Raw genomic sequence first — 19,887 nt, 5'->3', positions numbered from 1 at the left:
TCTAACGAGTTGCAGTTTTAATGGCAGATGGCCACACAGAATGGTCATGTAGCTAATGTCTAAACCAGGATGCTTCTGAGACTGAAACATTGTTATTAATAATTATTAATAATATAGTTATTAATATAATAGTTACTAATGTCATTAATAACTATACTAATGCAGCAAGTGTATACCTATACTATTCTGGCCAAATAAGGACATATGTTATTAAGGTTAAGAGGGAGTAATTATTTCTACTTATAAAATCAGAAGAAAGGTATGATAATAAGGTATGTGATCCATTAGTTCAATCTTGAAAAATATAGGAGGTATTTTTTAGCAGGATGGTGGATCAAATGGTGTTACAAAGGTAAGAAAAAAGATGGTTTGGGATAAACTGTCCAAAGCTCTTAAAGGAGGAATTTATGGTTCAAAGGCTCACAGTCAATGATGATGCTAAAGACAATTGCTTGGCCCAGATATAAAGAATATTATGTTGAGTAGTTTGGCTTTCATGCTATGGGCGATGAAGACCCTTTGAAGCATTTTAATGAAAAGAAGTAATTAACTGTTCTCTGGAAAACCTATGGGCCTTCAAAGCACACCTCAAAGGTAACCCATTCCTTAAAATCCTTTCAGATAAGATCTACCTATTTTTAATTATCATAGTCCATTCTAGGTGATGAAATGTTCTAGAATTCACAGTAATAGTTGCACAGTCTTTTCAATACACTAAAAACCATGAAATTTTATGCCTTAAAATAGTGAATTTTATAGTATGTTAATTATATTCCAGTTTTTCTAAATCAAACTAAATTTTTTTAAATGCTAAAATCAGTGCTTCAGAGTGAAGGAAAATGATGGAACTCTAGATACACAGCATATATTAAATGTCAGCTCCATATACATTGATTATACAGGTTCTATAAATAAAGGCACAACGAAATGACTAAAAGTATATCAAATGTTAAAATGTAATCTACTCTTGATAGTTGAATTTTTCTACTTTATAATATACAGACTTTCTAAAACTTCAAAAATGAGCATGCATATTCCTTTATAAAAAATTAACAGCTGAAAAGACATGCCATTTTTCTAAGATTTTTGCTATTAACTTTAATGATTAACTGCCATATCCTCCTTTCAGCCTCAATATAAAATTGATTGAATTTCACTGATTTGTTTCATGTGAATTAATTTCACATTTCTAAACTCCTGTTTTCCATATTTTGTGGGTCAAAGAGTATCATTTAGAGAGCAAAACAAAAGCCTTCAGTGCTCACATCTGACAGCCAGACAATTAGGTAGTTTTGAGTTATTCTTGGATTTGAAATTTTACAAAAACGATTTGCAAATGAAAATGTAGAAGAAACAGAAAACTACAGAGGACTGCTTTAATTAACTAACTGGAAAAACGGATATGGCAACTATAATTCTGGTCCAAGTAAATTGACATCATGAATCACATTGCTATTTTAAAAGCTCACAAGTCTATTATGCTGCTCTCAGTTATTCAAGTTTGGGGTGAAAATAAATAGTATTACTAAGTTAAATCTGCAGATGATTAAATATCTAATATTTAAGCTTTATTTCCTACCTGGAATACCCTCAGCCCAGGTCCAACAAAAATCTTTCTATAGAAATCTTTCCATATCTAATGCCAATTCCTCTATAAAACATCTTTTGTTCCTAACTAACTAGATGCAATTTCTTTCTCCCCTAAACCTCCACAGAACTTGCTTTAAATACTGATCTTCAGGTTATTGTTCTATTCATTACCAATCATTCTCCACCTTTACCCAATGAAGTAAAATGTCTCAAGGGTGAGATCTCCTCAACCTTCTAAGCAATGCCTACACTCTTGGCATAGCAACTTGAACATGACAAGCACTCAAAAAAATATATCAGTTCAATTATAAACTATACTCAATGTTTACAAATGTTTTCATCCTATTAATTACAATGCTAAAAAACTGCATCTTAAATAAAATAAAGGTAACCAAAACTAAAATTTTCTTGTTTCTATGCACTAACTAGAAAAGCCACCACAATGGCCATGCAGTTTATGTTCAGCACAATCCCAGGAGTGCCAATCATATCAACTATGAGGAGAATGGCACAGCCAGGAGACGTGCAATGAACATCACTTCCAACTTTATGCAGTGGTTCTGCCATCCACAAGGGTGTGCTGTGTGCACACATGTACACACAAACATACACACATAAATGTTACAAAAGTTTATATGTTTATGTGTGTATATCATTTTTATTACAAAACATTTTGCTACACATCCTATCACGCAAATGAAAATAGTACAGATAACTTTGTTTTATGACTCTATAATTACTCTTTGCTCAGTCTCCTTCCAACTTAACTACCTTCTTATCATCTTTGTAACTTTAGTACCTAGCTGATAGTCATCATGGGCTCTTGCCATCACTCATTATGACCCATCTAATACTTCCCTTGATCTCACTTCCACTGCTCTTCTTCACACAACCTCAACCTCTCATCCACTCTATCTAGGTCACATCCTGAACCTTCTCATCACCCAAAACTATACGTCAAACTAACTCAAACATACTATTCTCCAATCATAGTCTCCCATCTTCTGGAGATAGAATATAGCATGCTCCAATATTTAGTTAGTAAATAAAAATAAACATAAGGAATAAAGACAACAAGCATTCAGGTCACTTGGAAAGTGGTATTCCCTCTGTTAAACAAAGTGGTATTCCCTCTGTTAAAAAAAATACATATTTTATAGATGTGATTTTCATTGCGGTAATTCTATCACTGAGAGTTTAAGTGAATATCTGCAAGCTACTCCCTACTGTCCAATATCAGTATAAACCAGAAATAGAGGAGCAAATTTCATCGTAAGACAGGAAGTATTCTCATATAAATTCCACAGAATATTAGACAAACAAAATTCAATCTGACTCGTAAAAAGGGTTCAACGTTGAAGAAAGTGAAGAAATTTTAAAGAACGTGAGTAGTATCCCTGTAGAACCTGAAGTTGTGAGAAGTTCTAAGAAATATGTAGAGCCCCTTTTCTCTCCAAGGAAAGGCAATGGAGGTATGGCAGAGAGATAAACCATACAACCAAACATAACAAACAGAAAGGTAAATGGCCTGGAGACTAGCCTACCAGAGATTACTCAACTGAGAAAAATATAAGCTTGTTAGTATAAGGATTTGCACATAAAATGTAACATACTAATCTAGCCTCACTTCTCAAAAAGGCTATTTACCCAAAAGCTAAAGAAGAGAGTAAAATCTAAGTGGCAAACTTCAGAATAGCCAGGAGACTGAGTGTACGTGGACTGTCAGACATTAAATTTTATGCTAAAGTTATATTATTTAAATAAATCTGAAATGACCACTGGAAGACCAAAATATTAATGAAATGAAAAATGAATCAGGAAAGAAACAATAATATATTAAGGAATCCAGTATACAATAAAAATGACATATCCAATTAAAAAGAAAAAATAATTAGCTGAATGGTGTTGAGGCAACAGTTTAGACTGTTGGAAATAAATAAAACTGCACATTATCTTATTCTACTTATTGAAATGTATTTCAGATAAAGCATATATTAAAATACAAAAGTAAACCATAGAAGTACTAGAAAAAAGTATTATAATTCTAAAGTAAAATTAGCCCCATTTTTTTTAGCCTTTTCTTAAAATGACACAAAAGCCAGATATTAAAAATCAAGGGGTTTATCATTTTACCTACATAGACTTAAACATGTGCCACCAAAAAAAACCAGAAGTGAAAATACATTTTTCAAAATGTGTCATAAATACCCCCAATAAACAAAAACTTCTCATAAATCAGTATGAAAAAAGATAAATACCCAATAGAAAAAAATGTATAAAAGATATGAATGGACAATTCACAGAAATATAGTAACTCATAAAAAAGTGAAAAAATTTTAAATCTCAGTAATAATTCACATAAATGCAAATTAAGATGTAAACATTCATTTTACAATGTGCCAGACACCATTATCAGCACTTTATAAACTATCCAATTTAGAATCTTCACAACAGAACCAAGAACTAAGTACTGTTACTAGCCTCACTTCACTACGGATGAGGAAACTGAGAAAATTATATAAGGTCCCTCATGTGATAATTGATGGAGCCAAGAAGGCACCATCAGTTAGAGTTAGGGCTCTTACTCATTATGTTATACTGTTCATTAAAATGGAAGAGTCTTCTTCGTCAAATTAGAAAATATTAAATTTTCAAAATCCAGTGTTTAAGACAATATACAGGTCCTTTACATATGGTTGGTAGAATTGCACATGAGTTCAAACTTTCTGGAATTATACAGGCCAATATTTAAAATGGGCCCTTGAATCCAGCATAGTGAACAAAGTATAGCCTATTGCCACCCCTTCCCTGGGAGCACAACTCCCCTAGCATGCCATTGTCACTCTTCCATGGGTCTATAACTCAGGCAAGGCCCTATGGAGTCTCCCCTGGGACTGATATATGGATATTGGAAGAAGAAATTATCTTTCTGCTTGAGTTGCAATGTGGTTTGCCTCCCAAGTGGCAACAGCCTTCATGCAGAATAAGACCAGACAAATAAAGCAAAGAAAGAGAAAGACAGAGCCTGGTCAATATCATAAGAGTTCCCAGATCCAGCCTAAAGCAGGCCAAGCTGAAACATAATTATTTGTGCCAATCTAATTCTTTTTTTCTTCAGTTACTTTAAGGTTGGACTTCAGTTACTTGCAAAGAAGATTCTAAATACACATTATAATCTCATCTCTAAAAATCCTAACTATAAAATTTAACAATTGTGAAAGGAAAAGGTATAAGGATATGCATTCGAGTGTATCTTATAATAGAAAAAAACTACAAAAATCAAAATGTCCACCAAAAGAGGACTGGTTAAGAAAAGCACAGAACTGTTTCTCAAGCTTGCCTGTTAGTATCACCTGGGCACTTTTTAAAAGTGCAGATAACCTGATCCCTGGGAGAATCTAATTCTTAGGTCTAGGATGGGCTATTGGGATGGGTCTTATTTTTAACAAGCATTCCTTACAATTTTTACAATCGAAACAGTTTGGAAATCCCAAATTATGGCTTTTACATATACAATGGTATATTGTTCAGACACTTATGAGAAAGTTGTCCAAAACAAATGGCTAAGTGGGAAAAAAAAAAACAAGTTACAAAACCATCTAACATTTGGTTCTTTTCAAAGCAAAATTGTATAACTATCCATGTGTGTACATATTTGACCAGAGCAGTCATTTTTAATCAGGGCAGAATCTTACTGGGACTGAAAGGGGTCCCAACTTCCCTGAAAATTCTGATACACATTCTGTTTAAGAATCTATGCTGTGAGTTGCTATTACTAATATGAATGTGTTACATCTCTCAAGAGCAGACTGAATACTCTGACGCAGAGAAAACTCTGGAATAATGTTCATCGAAACAATAACAGAAGTTACTCCAATGGCAGGAGTTCAGATGATTTTACCAGCTTGTTTGTAATGTTTTGTATTATTTAGTTTTTATTTATAATGAATCAATATTTTTGGAATTGAGGAAAAGAAAGCTATTTGCATGAAAGAAAGTTAAAGCATTTTTAACCAAGCACTTATATGATTATTAAATATAGATTTTCTGAAATGAAAAAATTATTGTCATCTTTCAAAATTCAAATGTAAAAGTTCAGTGGTTGCTTTCAAAGGCATGATTCTCTTTAAACAAGAATTATTAGTCCATATAGCTAAAGAGCCAAGGGAAAATATGATGTCATATCACATAATTAAAACTGAACTGATAAGTAAAAAAAAAAAATTAGTCTTTTTCAACAAGAATTATTTTTTAATCACAAAGAACAAAAAAAATTAAGATTTAATTTTGCTCACTCTCATACCGAAGACAACGATTAAGTAACAGTAAGCGCAGGCAAGAGATAAATGGAATTAAACATCTCAATAAAAACTACATTCAATTCTTTACATGTCATTTATACCTAATTTAAAAAAACTTTAAAAAATGAGATTCAATTCTAAATTCCTATTGAATTAATAAAAATACAGATTTACTTACAAGAGAAAGAAAAATGGCAATGTTTGGCTTTTTTTTAAAAGGATAAAATATGACTTACCCCATCCAAGAGAGTATTTGATAAATGTATACGGAGATCTTTACGAAACGGAAATTCCAGGTTTGAAACATGAAATACTGAATTATCTCTATCAATCATAAAAACTTCATTTGTGCCATCAATCAACATCATATACCTGTAAATAAAATATTAAAACAGTAGTATTAACAGTATTCAAGAACAAGGTCATAAGAAATGTTAAATTGTTTTTCCTTAGACTTACAGCAATGGAATAATGTTCACTAGATTCCCGGCCACACCCAACCATTTAGATTAAAGTACCACAAATAACAAATACTCTGTTAGAAGACATTTTGTTTCCTATAAAAAAACACAGTATAGAGAAATCAAAGTTTTTTGTGGAGACAATGTGATGTTCAAAAGCAACCTTATGAACCATCTTAGGAGACACCAGTTCTCTAATTTTTATTAAATATTAAACATTAAAGTTTACAAAACACATCAACACACATATATGCAATTAACCGCATTTTACCGGCTCAACAACTATACACATTAGGTATTACTCTCTCCACTTTTCAGTAGGAAAAAAAAAAAAGTAAGTAAGTGATTTGCAAACGGCCAGACCTCAAACTATCCAATACTCTTTCTACCACACTATAGTTAGCAAAATAGCCCTTCTCTTTGAATCAGAATTACAATATAACCAGATATCACCATTTCAGGTACAATTCTCATTCATTACTATAAAATTAAAATATTTTTAAAGCAAGCTCTGGAAAATTTCTATTAGCCTTTATCTTCTTAGAGCCAATCAATACACGTAGGAATTCATATACTTTAAAATGCATTATTCTTCAAATGGTCAAATTACTATCATTGATTCCTATCAGTAGGTCATCAAGAACAAAGCTCTACTTTTATTTTAAAAATAAAATCCAGATGAGTTCAAGTTGAGGAAATTACAGACTGATAAGCAATTCTACTAAACAGATAATGGGCAAGATTTGGGGTGAAAATGGAGACCATATCCAGGTACCAAACTCTTCAAAGAATAAGAGAAAATTGACAGCAAGAAATTAGGAAGTTAAAAGGCATGCGCTTCAAAGGAATAGAATCATTTTAGCTTGTTTTTGTTTGTTGCTAAATGAAAGAGTGGAAGGAGGAATACTCTGGATGTACCACTGAGAAGAAAATGCTGATCAGCCTGTCCAACCTCCTACCCATGACGCATGTCAGAAAACTGAAAGCAACAACTGAAAGACGGAGCTGAATCAAGATAAGGCCAAGGGATATAAGAAACATTAAATGAAGGGGTTGAACCTAACACAGTACACAGCAGAAAATATAATAGAGGATAATTTGTTTCCCATCAACGAGTGCTCTAAAGAACAAATAGACACATGTTTAGGATAAGTGAGGGGAAATGGGAGAAAAAAGAAGTGAAGGACAACAGGTTGAAGAGCAGCAAAGAAGACCAAAGGGGCTACATTTTGGGACTGGACTGGAAGCATGCTGTTACTATTTTCAAAACAATTAGTCCCAGCAGGCCCCTGGAGAGGAGATGGAGAGCTCTACCCTTGTTACATACTGAAACAGGTGTAGCCCTAGTAGACGGGGATTGTGGAGACTTAGGTTTCACTACGAAAAATAAAATCAGCTTCATCCTGGACTGACTGTGCATCTGAGAGATTGCTAGACCAAATGCCAGGCCAGCAGGCTGGCAGACAACAGGAATACTTAGTTCCCAAAGCCTTCCTGCACATGCTTTAGAAAAGGAGCAATTTCTGGTGGATAGGGAGAATCTAGGCTTCTTTGAAGAAGTCAGCATTCATTGCCCTGGATCATGTTTAAAAAAAAAAAAAAAGTCGATACGAGGAAAGGTCAAATAAAAAGCAATTATGCTATCCTCTGCAAAAATGGTACTGAAAACACAATCTATCATCATGATGTTTAAGGAAGGACCTAGACCAGCATTTTATAAAGTATTTCGTAGCAAAATTAGAAAAATACTTTACCTTTTAGAAAGTCAAGATACATATTAGAAATATTTAAAGTTATAAAAAAACATATGTTTGTTTATCTTATTTAGCCCATTTTTTCTTAAACTTAATCCTAATATGTTAATATTTGGCAGAAAAAGTATTCTATATTTACAATTTGAGGAAAGCTGACTTACGCTAGTAAATTTTAGAATTCAGGAAAAAACGGTTTGTCTCTTCTGATCATATGATGATGACAAAAATTATATTCCCCTTTTCACTGACTGCCCAGAAGCTCAGAATTAAATATAATGTTCAAATAGAATAAATATTAAACCCCAGGGTGTTGGTATATTTGCTTTTCCTGTCATAATCGTTATTTTCTAGTCACATCTTAACACACTTAATTTGATATACAGGTATGTATGTCAGACCTTTCTTTTTACTTCAAGTAGAATATCAGTTAAAAAAAATATATTGTCTACATACGTATACATAAATAGATTAAAAGACCAAAGAAGACTTTAGAAGACAGAATTCACTATAAAGGATTGCTCATGAGAAACACAGCTTGCAATTGCAGAGATACCAAAGAAATTATTTAGTGGTTGGTATTTAGGGATTTTTCTGCACATATAAATTTTCAGGCTTTGGAACAAAGGTTTCTGGGATATGATTTTTGGTTTGAACTCCAAATCAGGTGTTCTTTTGTTATGTAATAACTATGAAAAGAAAGGAGCTATTTCATGTTAGGAATGAAAGGTAAAAAAAAAAAAAATGTGGAAATATTTCCACATCATTCCAAAGTCTCTGAAAGCAGCCATTTTCTTTAAAAAGTGACACCTATCCCATACACTATCACATGCTGGCTTAGTATATAACTATGGTTCAACCTTCAGTAGATATGGATCGCTAGCATAATCTAATTTCTTATTAATTAGAAAATTATCTCAGTTGAAAATTTAATACTCATAATTACTAAGTTGTTTGTATTATATCCATTCTTGACAAAAATTAATTCAGTAGAAGTTTCACTGAATTAGAAAATATTAACTTTTTATATTAAAGTATATATACTCAAGTTATATACATTACAGAAAAGCCAAATTTATAAACTGCTTTACTTTAAATACTGGTTTTCTAGCTTTACCAAAAACAATCTTTCAGGGTAGTTACTGAGATGTGAGATAGTTAATCAAGTAAACCCACCAAATACACATTAATGAAATTTAGGAAGTACATAATTAAAGAAAAAAATTATTTTAAAATATCAGTGACTAATAGCATCTTAGATTTCTAATTCACATTCCTAATAGTAATAGTCTAAGAGTAAACAAAATTTAAACACCTTATAATTTAAACTTATCACCAATTCAGACCAAACTTCACCATCAATTATATTTCCAGGAATTTTTCTTCCATTCTATGAAAGCATAGGTTATTATTAATTTTGTTCTTTCCCATAGATTAAGTGCCTTGCACACTCTATTTGAATACACATAGAAGGTACTCAATCAATACTTGTCAAGGAAGGCTATATGTATACGGATGTTCATCACAACATTTTATAAGAGTGAAAAATAAAAACTCAAATATCCATCCTTCAGATCAGTTAAATAAATACTGCATATCCATTTGAAAGCATACTATTCAAGCATTTTTTATTGATGATTAAAATGTTCATTAACATGGAGATTCACAGTATATTAAATGAAGAAAAAGCAAGGTAAAAATCAGAATGTATAATATGATAACAGGGGGTAGGGAGATAAAACTTTGTATATATAGTAAAGGTAGACAAAAAAGCCTAAACCATAATGTTAAGAACTGTCTGTCATTTCTATCTGGAATTATTAAATTAATGATATTTGCTTTCCTTATTATAGTTTGTATTTTCAGAAATTTTAGAAATAAACACAAATTGCTTTTACAAGCTAGGCATGGGGGATTAAAGTTACAGGAAAAAAAATAATAATAAGTCTAATTAAGAGCCCAAGAAACATTTCCCTTTGGAAAGTAGTAATGAAAGAAGATGAGATGTTAAATCCTGTTCATGATACCACAGCAACTTCAAAATTAGCAGGTATTTCTCCTCTCCTATTACAGACATCCATATTAGAGCTTTTTAGGGGGCAATGAAAACAGAAAAGTTGATCGTTTAAATTAATTCATTTCACAATAACTCCTATCAAACTCACTATGGTTTTTCTTTAAAAAGTTAATCAATTTATTTTTTTAAATATTTACTAAAAGTCCAATTAGGTATCAGGCACATTGCTAAATGCTAGGGATATAACAGTGAGCAGCACAGACTCTTCAAATACCTTCATGAAATTTATACCCATAGCAAGAAAACAACACATTAAATAACTAATCCCAAGCATAGTAAGTATTAAAAAGGTGGAGTACAATAAGGTGCTACAGGAGCATACAAAAGGTAGGATCTGTCAGATCAGAGTTTAGAAATCAGAGAAGGCATCTTAGAAGGATTCTCATAGAGCTAACAAGAGCAGCTTATTATTACTTATTGAGCAATGACTATGCACCAAGCCATGTCCAAAGCACTCTACATGAACTCATATAAGCCTTACCAATAAGCTCACCATGTAGGTAAAATTATTATCCCTATTTTCCAGATGAGGAAACTGAAACACACATTAAATAACTTCCCAAAGTCATAAAGCTAATAAAATAGCACGGCTGATATTAAACCTATACAACATCCTATATCTCTACAACCTCGAGTATGCAGCCTCTTACCTGCCTTATGGAGGAGTTAGCCAAGCAACCATTGTTGGGTAGAGGGTGAAAAGACACAGAAGTGAGTTGGTGATAACCAGTGAACACAGAATACCTAGTGCAATATCCTTGAGACAAAAACTGAACGTGCTTGTTCTGGCAACTAAAAAAATCCAGAATACTGAAGCTTAAAGACAAAGAAGGGAAACGTCATGGCTTAAGACGAGAGTAGTCAAGAACTTAGGAATTAATAAAAACTATTTTTTACTTTATCTGAGAAAATGAAAAAACCCTTGTGTGAAACAAACAGAAACCATAATGGATAATTCAAACACAGGAGAGTTAATACAGGAAACTCGTTATGCAGATATGGGAAAGCTGAAAAGGTAAAAAGAGAAGTTAAAGGTAATCAAGAGATTAATAATTGCAGGGAGCACTACCACCTGAAGGGCTGGGGGAACAAAATGGAAGAGGTGTGTTATCAGAAGCTAGGAGCCTGGAGGAAGGGCATTGTGAGTCTATGCCTGGAAGAGGGTTGGGAAGGTCTATGCACTAGGTGCTCAAAATTCTAAGGAGGGGACACATATATGGCTGGTACTTGGACATCTAAGGAGAGGAGCTCTGCAACTCAAGTTTGAATATCTATGAAGGTGGCACAGAAGGGAAGATGCTAAGAGGACACAGTCCAGTGGGTGAGGAAATGATGCAAGTGACACTATACCTACCTACGATGTACGTCCCAGAAGCTGGTACCTCTGAGAGGGAGCAGCAAGACTGGTGTTAGGAATGTCAATAGCTGGAGAATGAAGTGATAGTTGTCACTGGCTGCTGGAGGTATAAAGATACAAAAAACAAAAGAATTCCCTTTTTTCACCTTCCAAATTCCTTCCAGTGCTCCTATGGTAAAACCCAACAGGAAGCAAGCTGGCAAAAGAGTTTGCTGAGTCCCAGTCCCCCGTCAAAATTTAAAAGGGTAAATTGGAGCTGAAAAACAGTAGGTAAATAAATGGCAGACCACTGAAAGGTTTTTAGCAAACAGAATAATCTGACCTGCATTTTTAAAAGTTTATTCCCACATAATGTATACTCCTATAGAGTAAGAACTAATCTACAGACCAGAGGAATTATGAGGCTTTTATAATACACCAAGTGGGACTACAGTGGAATGATAACTTAGAGGTAAGTGGATATATTCAAGACATTTAAGAGTCAGACTGAAGGACAATATGCTATTGATTGGATATGGGGCTGAGGAAATGGGAAAAGTCAAGGATGACTTCTAAGCTTCTGATATGAGGAACAGGGTCCATTTTACTTAGTAAGCCATGGAACATTTAAGGAAGAAGAAGTAATTGCTCAATTTAGTCTGAGAGAAGTAACGGCCACCGTGCTTTGGATGTGGATATGGATAATTTCATTTTCACATTGGAAACCAAAAAGTCCAAATTTTCTCTAACCCTACCCTAGCAGGCTGAAAACAGGCTAAGCATCTAAGCCAGACAATCAAATGCTTCTTACCCAAAACTTTTAACTTGAGTGAATGACAAAGAGGCACAGAAATAGCTGAAAAATTATTCAGAAAAACAGCAGAGGTACTGCCAGTAATTGCCAATAGTGGCTTCCTACTCAAAACGTTTATGTGCCTGACCTTGACTCTGGTCCTTGTTGCTTGGCTTCCCTTGATTCCTATCCATTTTCTGAGACTTTTTCTCATGAGAGCTGTCCAATTCATTCCTTTGCTTAAACTAGCCAAAGTTGATTTCTACTGCTTAGAGTCAAAGCAATGCTAATGGATATGCTGGGTATTTTTTTTTCTTTTTGCCCACTATATGCAGCTGAATTCAAGTAAGTTAAATGTGCCTATGACATAACTCAGCTGCTGTGTCACCCAGCATACCCTTAATACCAAGGTTTACATGACACTAGCTCTTTCCATAATAACTTCCTGCCAAGAGACATGTCATCTATTTTCCATCCTTCAACAGAAGTATATTATGTTAAGCACAAAGTTTACTTTCCTTTTGTATCTTCTTTAAGAATTCACTGTCAAACCTCTATTGTTTCTATACCAGCTACATTTCCTCTCATTTGTATTTCCAACAGAATTGGCACATAAATCCCTAAAAGCTATTCTCAAGGTTGTAGAGATACATAGAAATAAATTCAAGTTATTAAAATGTCTATTAAAGACAATTCACAGTTTAGACCCATTTCCCCAGGAACAGTTATAAGCCTTTCTGACATAGAGTAGTTCGTCAGACTGTGCCCCTTACCCATCAATACCCATCATACCTTATTCTAAAAATACAAAAACAGCTAACTTGCCAAACTCCAGCTTTCTTCCTTCCCCATGGAGGGCTTATGCACACTACACCTTTTATCTCACTAGTCCACTGCTCAGTAAATTTTATCTCTGTAATCTTTTAAAAAATATGTCAATGTCCTCTTTAATCCATTCTTCTTCCATTTCTTTCAACTCTTAAAAAATTGTTATGTATATTTCACAATGAGATTTTATAAATGAAAAAAATATTTAACTACTCCTCACTTCAGTCACTTAATTTCACTAATAAGCCTACGAAAACTGACAAGGCTAGTGACAAGCCTGTATCAAGCAAAATTAAAAGTCAAAATAATTTAAATACACCTAGACAAAAAAAAAATATATCTGTGTCAGAGTCCCCGCCACAATCTCCATAATATTCTCAATCTATCTTCTCCTTATCTTACAATATCAAATGGTTTCTCCATAAGGTTTTTTAACTAATCTAAATAGAGTTTTTATAAACTTGTTACATTTATTGCATTATAGTTTGTTTAGTTACCAGTGTTGGAAGAGTACATTTTGTCATTTTTCACAGCAGACATACACAGTGAGTAATTTAGCTACCTTAGGAATTAAGCAAGCTTTACAGGCTAGGTTGGAAACCTAGTCACCACTCATACTAGATTCTAGAGAAACACAAACTAAAGTGTCTACCAACATCATTTAAGGAATCTCAGCAAAAGATTTCAGGTAACTTTGAACACTGTTTACATCACTTCCACAAAAGAACCAATATTTAATGATCACATAATATAATCCTACACGAGCTTTACTTTTAAACTAATAGCTATTATTTGTTTATCTGACACATAACATTTTGACTCTTGAAAAAAATTATTTGAAGAAGTACAGCTTTACCTTATTTCACCTTCCCAAAAATGCAAATTAAGGCCATTCTTTTCACATAAACAAATTAAAGAGAACACACACATATCTCCTAACCGTTTTGAAATTTGTTAATGCTGATGTTAACAATCTCTGAAATGTAGACAGAGTTCTAATATATTCTCATCAAAAACAATAAAAATTTTTATTTAGCATTATAAAAGATTACAACCAAATAGGTATTTTGATTTATTGATTCTATAAGCTTCTTCAAAAGGATTAGCTCTTTTTTAATCCTCGTATCACATCAATTTAAAGAAGGAGATGTGATTAAGGTTTTTATGGTCTTATATTCACTTTAAGCTCACAACTTCATTCTATTATGTGATCACTTATATACACACAACAGTAAACAAACAGACTAGTATTATTTAATTTTAAATTGCCAAGCCCATTCACTTCCCCACCAATTTAATTGTCAAATTTGTCTATCCAGCCTCCAATCTTAGGTTGTTAATTGTGTATTAAATGGCAGGACAGACGCATGCCACTGAACATTTGGACAATCTGCCAACATTTAAATGTCTTCTAGCTAAGTACAGTCATCTTTATTTTATATGTTGTTTATACAGCAAATTTTCTACTATGTTCTGTTCATCTAAGTTTTGTTTAAGCTTGTTACTTGGTAAACTTTGTTAAAATCAGCAGTTATCACAAGTAAATCTTGAAGACCTGGGGGTATCTATAATTTTTTTAAAATCGCAAATTCTCCAAGTCTTCTCATTAAAATATGTGTTTATTTCTAGTAATAGATATTAATAATTTTCATAGCACAGATGTTTCTGCTTCAAGAAACCCCTGCCAATCAGAAAGACTTAAGAGCCTTCTGCAAAGCTTAAAAATCAACACTATAAAAGAGTTTAGTAAGGCATACAATTAAAAAACAATTTACTCTGCTCACTTTGTTTACATGAAGTGCCAATTCTATTATTAAGGGTTTTGGAAAGTAAATTCCAGTTCCAGAGCCCGTAATACCAGACTCAATTCATGCTTGCTCTCTAGACCCTTAAAACACAGGCAGGTAGATTGGAACCAAAAATCTCATCAATTAATGAAATGATTCTAACCGTCCAACTCCTAAATACATACTTTAACTTAAGAATTGCAACTTCCTATCCCTTTCTTGTTTTCCCATCCTCCACTGCTCAGAAATATGTATGTGCCTGTTGCTAAGGCTATGTATCTGTACTACTACACCATCTTATCCTAAAATACATATTTTCAATTCTTACTCAAAACTCCCTTCCATAAAATCTCTCATACACCAAATAACAGGTCTATTCACATCACTCTATCACTCCAAGTTTTCCAAAAATTACAAATCTATTATGTACAACAAATAATTGCCTCTGGTAGGAGAAGCACATGGGGAGCAAGCAGGAGCCTTAAAATCCAGTTTGAGTTTCATCTTTACTTTGTAATTGAGCTGATTTATAGCCAAAATGCAACAAACATTAAAAAAATAAAACAATATATCGTAAGTTCATTTGCCAACATTGGTATTAAAGGTATTTTATTACATATCATTAATTATATATTAAGATACAGTAAATAGGAGTGAAGATATCTGCAGGCAAAACAGAATGCACCAACGTAAAAAGAGATATATGGGAGTCTACTGTGGTGGTTAAGAACACACATCCTAGACAGGCTATTCCTAGGTGTGTGATTTTGTACAAATCACCTGTCTGCTCTAAGACTGTTTCCTCATCAAAAGTGTCCACCTCCTAAGGTAGTTGCAAGAATTAAATGAGTTAGTACAGCCATAGTCATAGAAGCATTATTCATAATAGCTAAAGTTGAAGCAACCCATGTGTCCATTGTCACATGAATGGATAAACAAAATGCGGTATAAATACACAATAAAATATTATTCGGCCTTAAAAATGGAAGTTCTGACATATGCTACAATACAAATGAACCAACCACAAAAAGACAAAGACTAGATAATTCCACTTATATGAGGTAGCTAGAGTAGTAAAAAATCAGTGAAACAGAATGTAGAATGGTGGTTGCCAGGGGCTAGGGAAAGAAGGAAATGAAGAATTATTGTTTAATGGGTAAAGGATTTTAGTTTTGCAAGATGAAAAGCGTTCTGGATATAAATGATGATGATGTTTAGAAATTATGGATGTACTTAATACCACTGAACCAAATACTTAAAAATAGTTAGGTATATAAATTTTATGCTATGTAAATTTTACAATAAAAAAATATGGACTTGAAAACTCATATCTAAAAAGATATTTGCACACCAATGTTCAGAGCAACATTATTTACAGTGGCCAGGACATGGAAGCAACCAAAATGGTCTATGATTAATAGATGATTGGCTAAAGAAGCTGTGGTACATATATACAATGGAATATTACTCAGCCATAAGAAGAGATGAAATACTGTCATTTACAACAACATAGATGGACTCTGAAATAATCATACTAAGCTAAATAAGCCAGACAGAAAAAGTTGAAAATCACATGCTATCGCTTATTTATAAGATATAAACCTAAAAGCAACAAATGAACAGGACAAACAAACAGAGACTCATGGACATGGACAAAAGACTAGCAGTTACCAGAGGGGAGGGGAAGGGAAAAGGGGGAGGTAGGGGGGGAATTTAATCATTTCTTCAATTAAATAAATAAATAATAAAATAATTAAATGTGTCAATATACAAAGGGTACAGAACAGTGCTTGGCAGATGGTAATAAGAATGTCAGCTATTATTATTATGTTACATGCAAGACACACAGTAAGTACTTAATTAAGGCTGGATATAATTAATATTATAATTACTATTTTACACAACCCAAAAAAAGAAGTGAGGTAATTGATAAAACCCTCAATAAGACAGAAGGAATTAGTTTAAGAACTCTGTAGGCAGAGAAGAAGAGAAAATTCCTTCTGAACAGAGGAGAAAGAGACAAGTGAACGCAGAAATTTTGAAATGTAGAAAAATGAACCATAAGTAATTCCCTGTAAAGGTTACCCACAGCCCACAAACTTGAGCTTATAAGCATATTTACACAGTCAAAGGCAGACAACTATAGTAAAGTTATTTAATTCTGTTTTCCATGAATAGGTGTAACCCAAATAAATTTTATAAAATCAGAAGCTGCACTACTTGAGTGAGCAATAACAGAGAACTCAAATAAAGAACTCAAATCAGGTGGATCTCTCAATCTGTCTAAGAAATTGTTTTCTAAACACTAGAAAGATAAAAACAAACCTGAGCCTAAAATATCCCAATGTATTGAAACAGCTTCTTAAGATTTACTAACAATGGTACATATAAATATACTCCAAAAGTCATTGCACATAATGGAAAATTATGTTTTTATCCAATAATCTAGTTCATTAAAATAGAAATCAGTGTACGGCCACACTACCCTGAACAAGCCCGATGCCGTCTGATCTCGGAAGCTAAGCAGGGTCAGGCCTGGTTAGTACTTGGACAGGAGACCACCTAGGAAGACCTGGTGCTGTAGGCGTAAAAAATTTAAAAAATAAGGGATTGTAAGCTGACAAGGTCCTTGCAGTCTGTGAGGTCAACCAAGGGTCGCCTCGCATAAAAAAAAATTAATTAAATAAATAAATAAATAAATAAATAAATAAATAAATAAATAAATAAATAAATATTAGTTAACAGCGTAAAGTGTAATTAAATCTATATGCATTCATATTCCCCCAACCCAAAAGAAACATAATTACCATCATAGCAATAAGAGTTCACTGATAAAGTCCCCTCCTATGTATGAGTTTAGAAAATCAACAAATTAACAGAGTTTGGGGTAATGCAACAGGTAGACTATCAAAGCATACCTTTCAACTAATGAACTGTCAAATCAGAACTGAATGTATTTGCTACCAGCAACACACATCGTGTTAATCGCCACCTGTGTAGGCTACAGTATGTTCTCTCCTCTTTTCCCCAATCTACAAAGAATTAGAGAATTATGGAATCTTAAAAGGCTAGAAGGATTCTTACATAGTCCCACTTCACCCAAGTAGCATATGCACATACATACGAGCACACACACATACTCCCACCTCTAGCCCTGCAACAACCCTAAAAGTGCTGAAAGCACAATAAACACCAGCTAGATTCAACTGCAAGTGAGAACCAAAAGTATTCATATAGGCATCACAAAAGACATAAAAATTATATGGTTCTACTACCTCCTACAGTTCGTAACTGTCTGAAAATATGCATTAATAGTCACTATACATAATAACAATAAAAACATATGATTCACCATTCTATAGAAAGAAGTTTCTACCTCAAAAACTAAATTTGAATATAATATAGATATCAGTATGTTCTAAGGTCACTTAAATTTGCTTCTTAATAGTCACGTAAGTCCAAAATATAAGCACTCTAAATCAATAATTGGATACAGACAGTTCAATAAATCGATTTCCTCAAATCCTCAAAAGTGATAAGGTTAGAATAGAAAATCTTAAGATACAACGTAAAGTTTTATACAACTGAATAAACTTAGCTAAATAAATGAGTTGTCATTTAAGTAAGGGAAGAGGAGGATTTCTCTTTGTTTTTAAATATTTCCTTACCCTGAAAAATATGACACATTAAAAAATAAAAACCTACAATTTCTAATTAGGTATATAGGTCACTGAACAAACTTGATCTCTCTGCCTTTCGTATCCTTATCCTGAGAAAACAGAGTAGATCCTTGCTACTTAAAATGTGATGACTGATAGCAATGGCATCACCTAGGAACTTGTTAAAAATGCAGAATCTTGAGCCGCACCCTAGACTTTACTGAATCAGACTTACATTTTGACGAGATCCCAGGTGATTCATATGTACGTTAAATTATGAAAAGTGCTGGATTAAGTAACCTTAACACTCAAACAGGAAGCCAAACAATAGAAGTCAAAACAAGCTAAAGAAATTAAAATGTTTAAAAACATATGAAAAAAGTAGCTTCCACTAAAGCACCTGTCTAAGTTATATTTAATAGATTTTTCTTCTCTTCTACAGAAATCTTCAGCTACAGAAACATTCTTGTTTTGATGCTAACTATGGCAAAAGGAGCAAAGAGAAGTAAAGAAGACTAGGCAAGATCACAAGTTAGTTCTAATCACAATCTTCTAGTTTTCTCTTATTCAAAATCTTTGGAATTAGATGTACTCCAGAATGTTGAATTTAAAAAAAAAAATTTAGATAAATAAAAATATATATAATAAATTAAATTAAATAGGTGCAAACTAATTTTCCTCCCAAACCTTACTGACATTGAAATTGACCACACATTAAATTATTTTTTTAGTGGCACCAAGTACACAGTCAGAATAGCTACCATTTATAATTTGTCGTAAAGTAGAAAGTTGTGGAAAAGCAAGCAACATCTTTTTTTCCATGTTATTTCCTCTAGAACAATGAATATTTTTCTTATTTTAGTGAAAGGAAAAGAAAGACCTAATCTATAAGAAACTTGAAATAATTTTACTTTTAACATAAACATTATACTTCTGTAGTTTACAGATCCTCATTTATTTTAAATTTACAGACCAATAACACAAGGTCTTTTTAAGAAAGATAATTATAAAAACATGTGGAAGATGCACAACATGATGATGCTTGATTTTATTTAATATTGCTTCATGAACATAGGGAAAATGTGAGTAAAATTATACCAAATGGTTTAAATGAATTTTAATTTCTCCATTTACTAGTACATAATGTTTAATGGATCACACTATTAGAAATTAACTGGTTTCCACTAGTCTTTGTTCATGTTATCATAAAAGTGCCAGAAGAAATTCTAGATGCACCAATTTCAACAGTTAAACACTAAATACAAGTAGCTAAATACAACTGAGACTACAAAATAATGTGTATT

General features: G+C 32.9%; 1 protein-coding gene and 1 pseudogene across 2 annotated transcripts in view; one reads left to right on the top strand and one right to left on the bottom strand.

Annotated features, from left to right (window-relative positions):
- Positions 1 to 19,887, bottom strand: part of RNGTT (RNA guanylyltransferase and 5'-phosphatase) — a 235,563-nt gene that overhangs the window by 161,209 nt on the left and 54,467 nt on the right. For both annotated transcript variants that reach the window (XM_011367370.2, XM_011367371.2), the window contains exon 9: positions 6,128 to 6,263. In XM_011367370.2, coding sequence (XP_011365672.1) covers positions 6,128 to 6,263 — 136 coding nt within the window. The remainder of the gene's footprint in view (positions 1 to 6,127; positions 6,264 to 19,887) is intronic.
- Positions 17,393 to 17,511, top strand: LOC111744348 (annotated as a pseudogene).

The sequence above is a fragment of the Pteropus vampyrus genome, unplaced genomic scaffold, assembly GCF_000151845.1.
Source record: "Pteropus vampyrus isolate Shadow unplaced genomic scaffold, Pvam_2.0 Scaffold133, whole genome shotgun sequence".
In the NCBI taxonomy this organism is placed as follows: Eukaryota; Metazoa; Chordata; class Mammalia; order Chiroptera; family Pteropodidae; genus Pteropus; species Pteropus vampyrus.
This window is presented reverse-complemented; position numbering and strand designations above follow the sequence as displayed.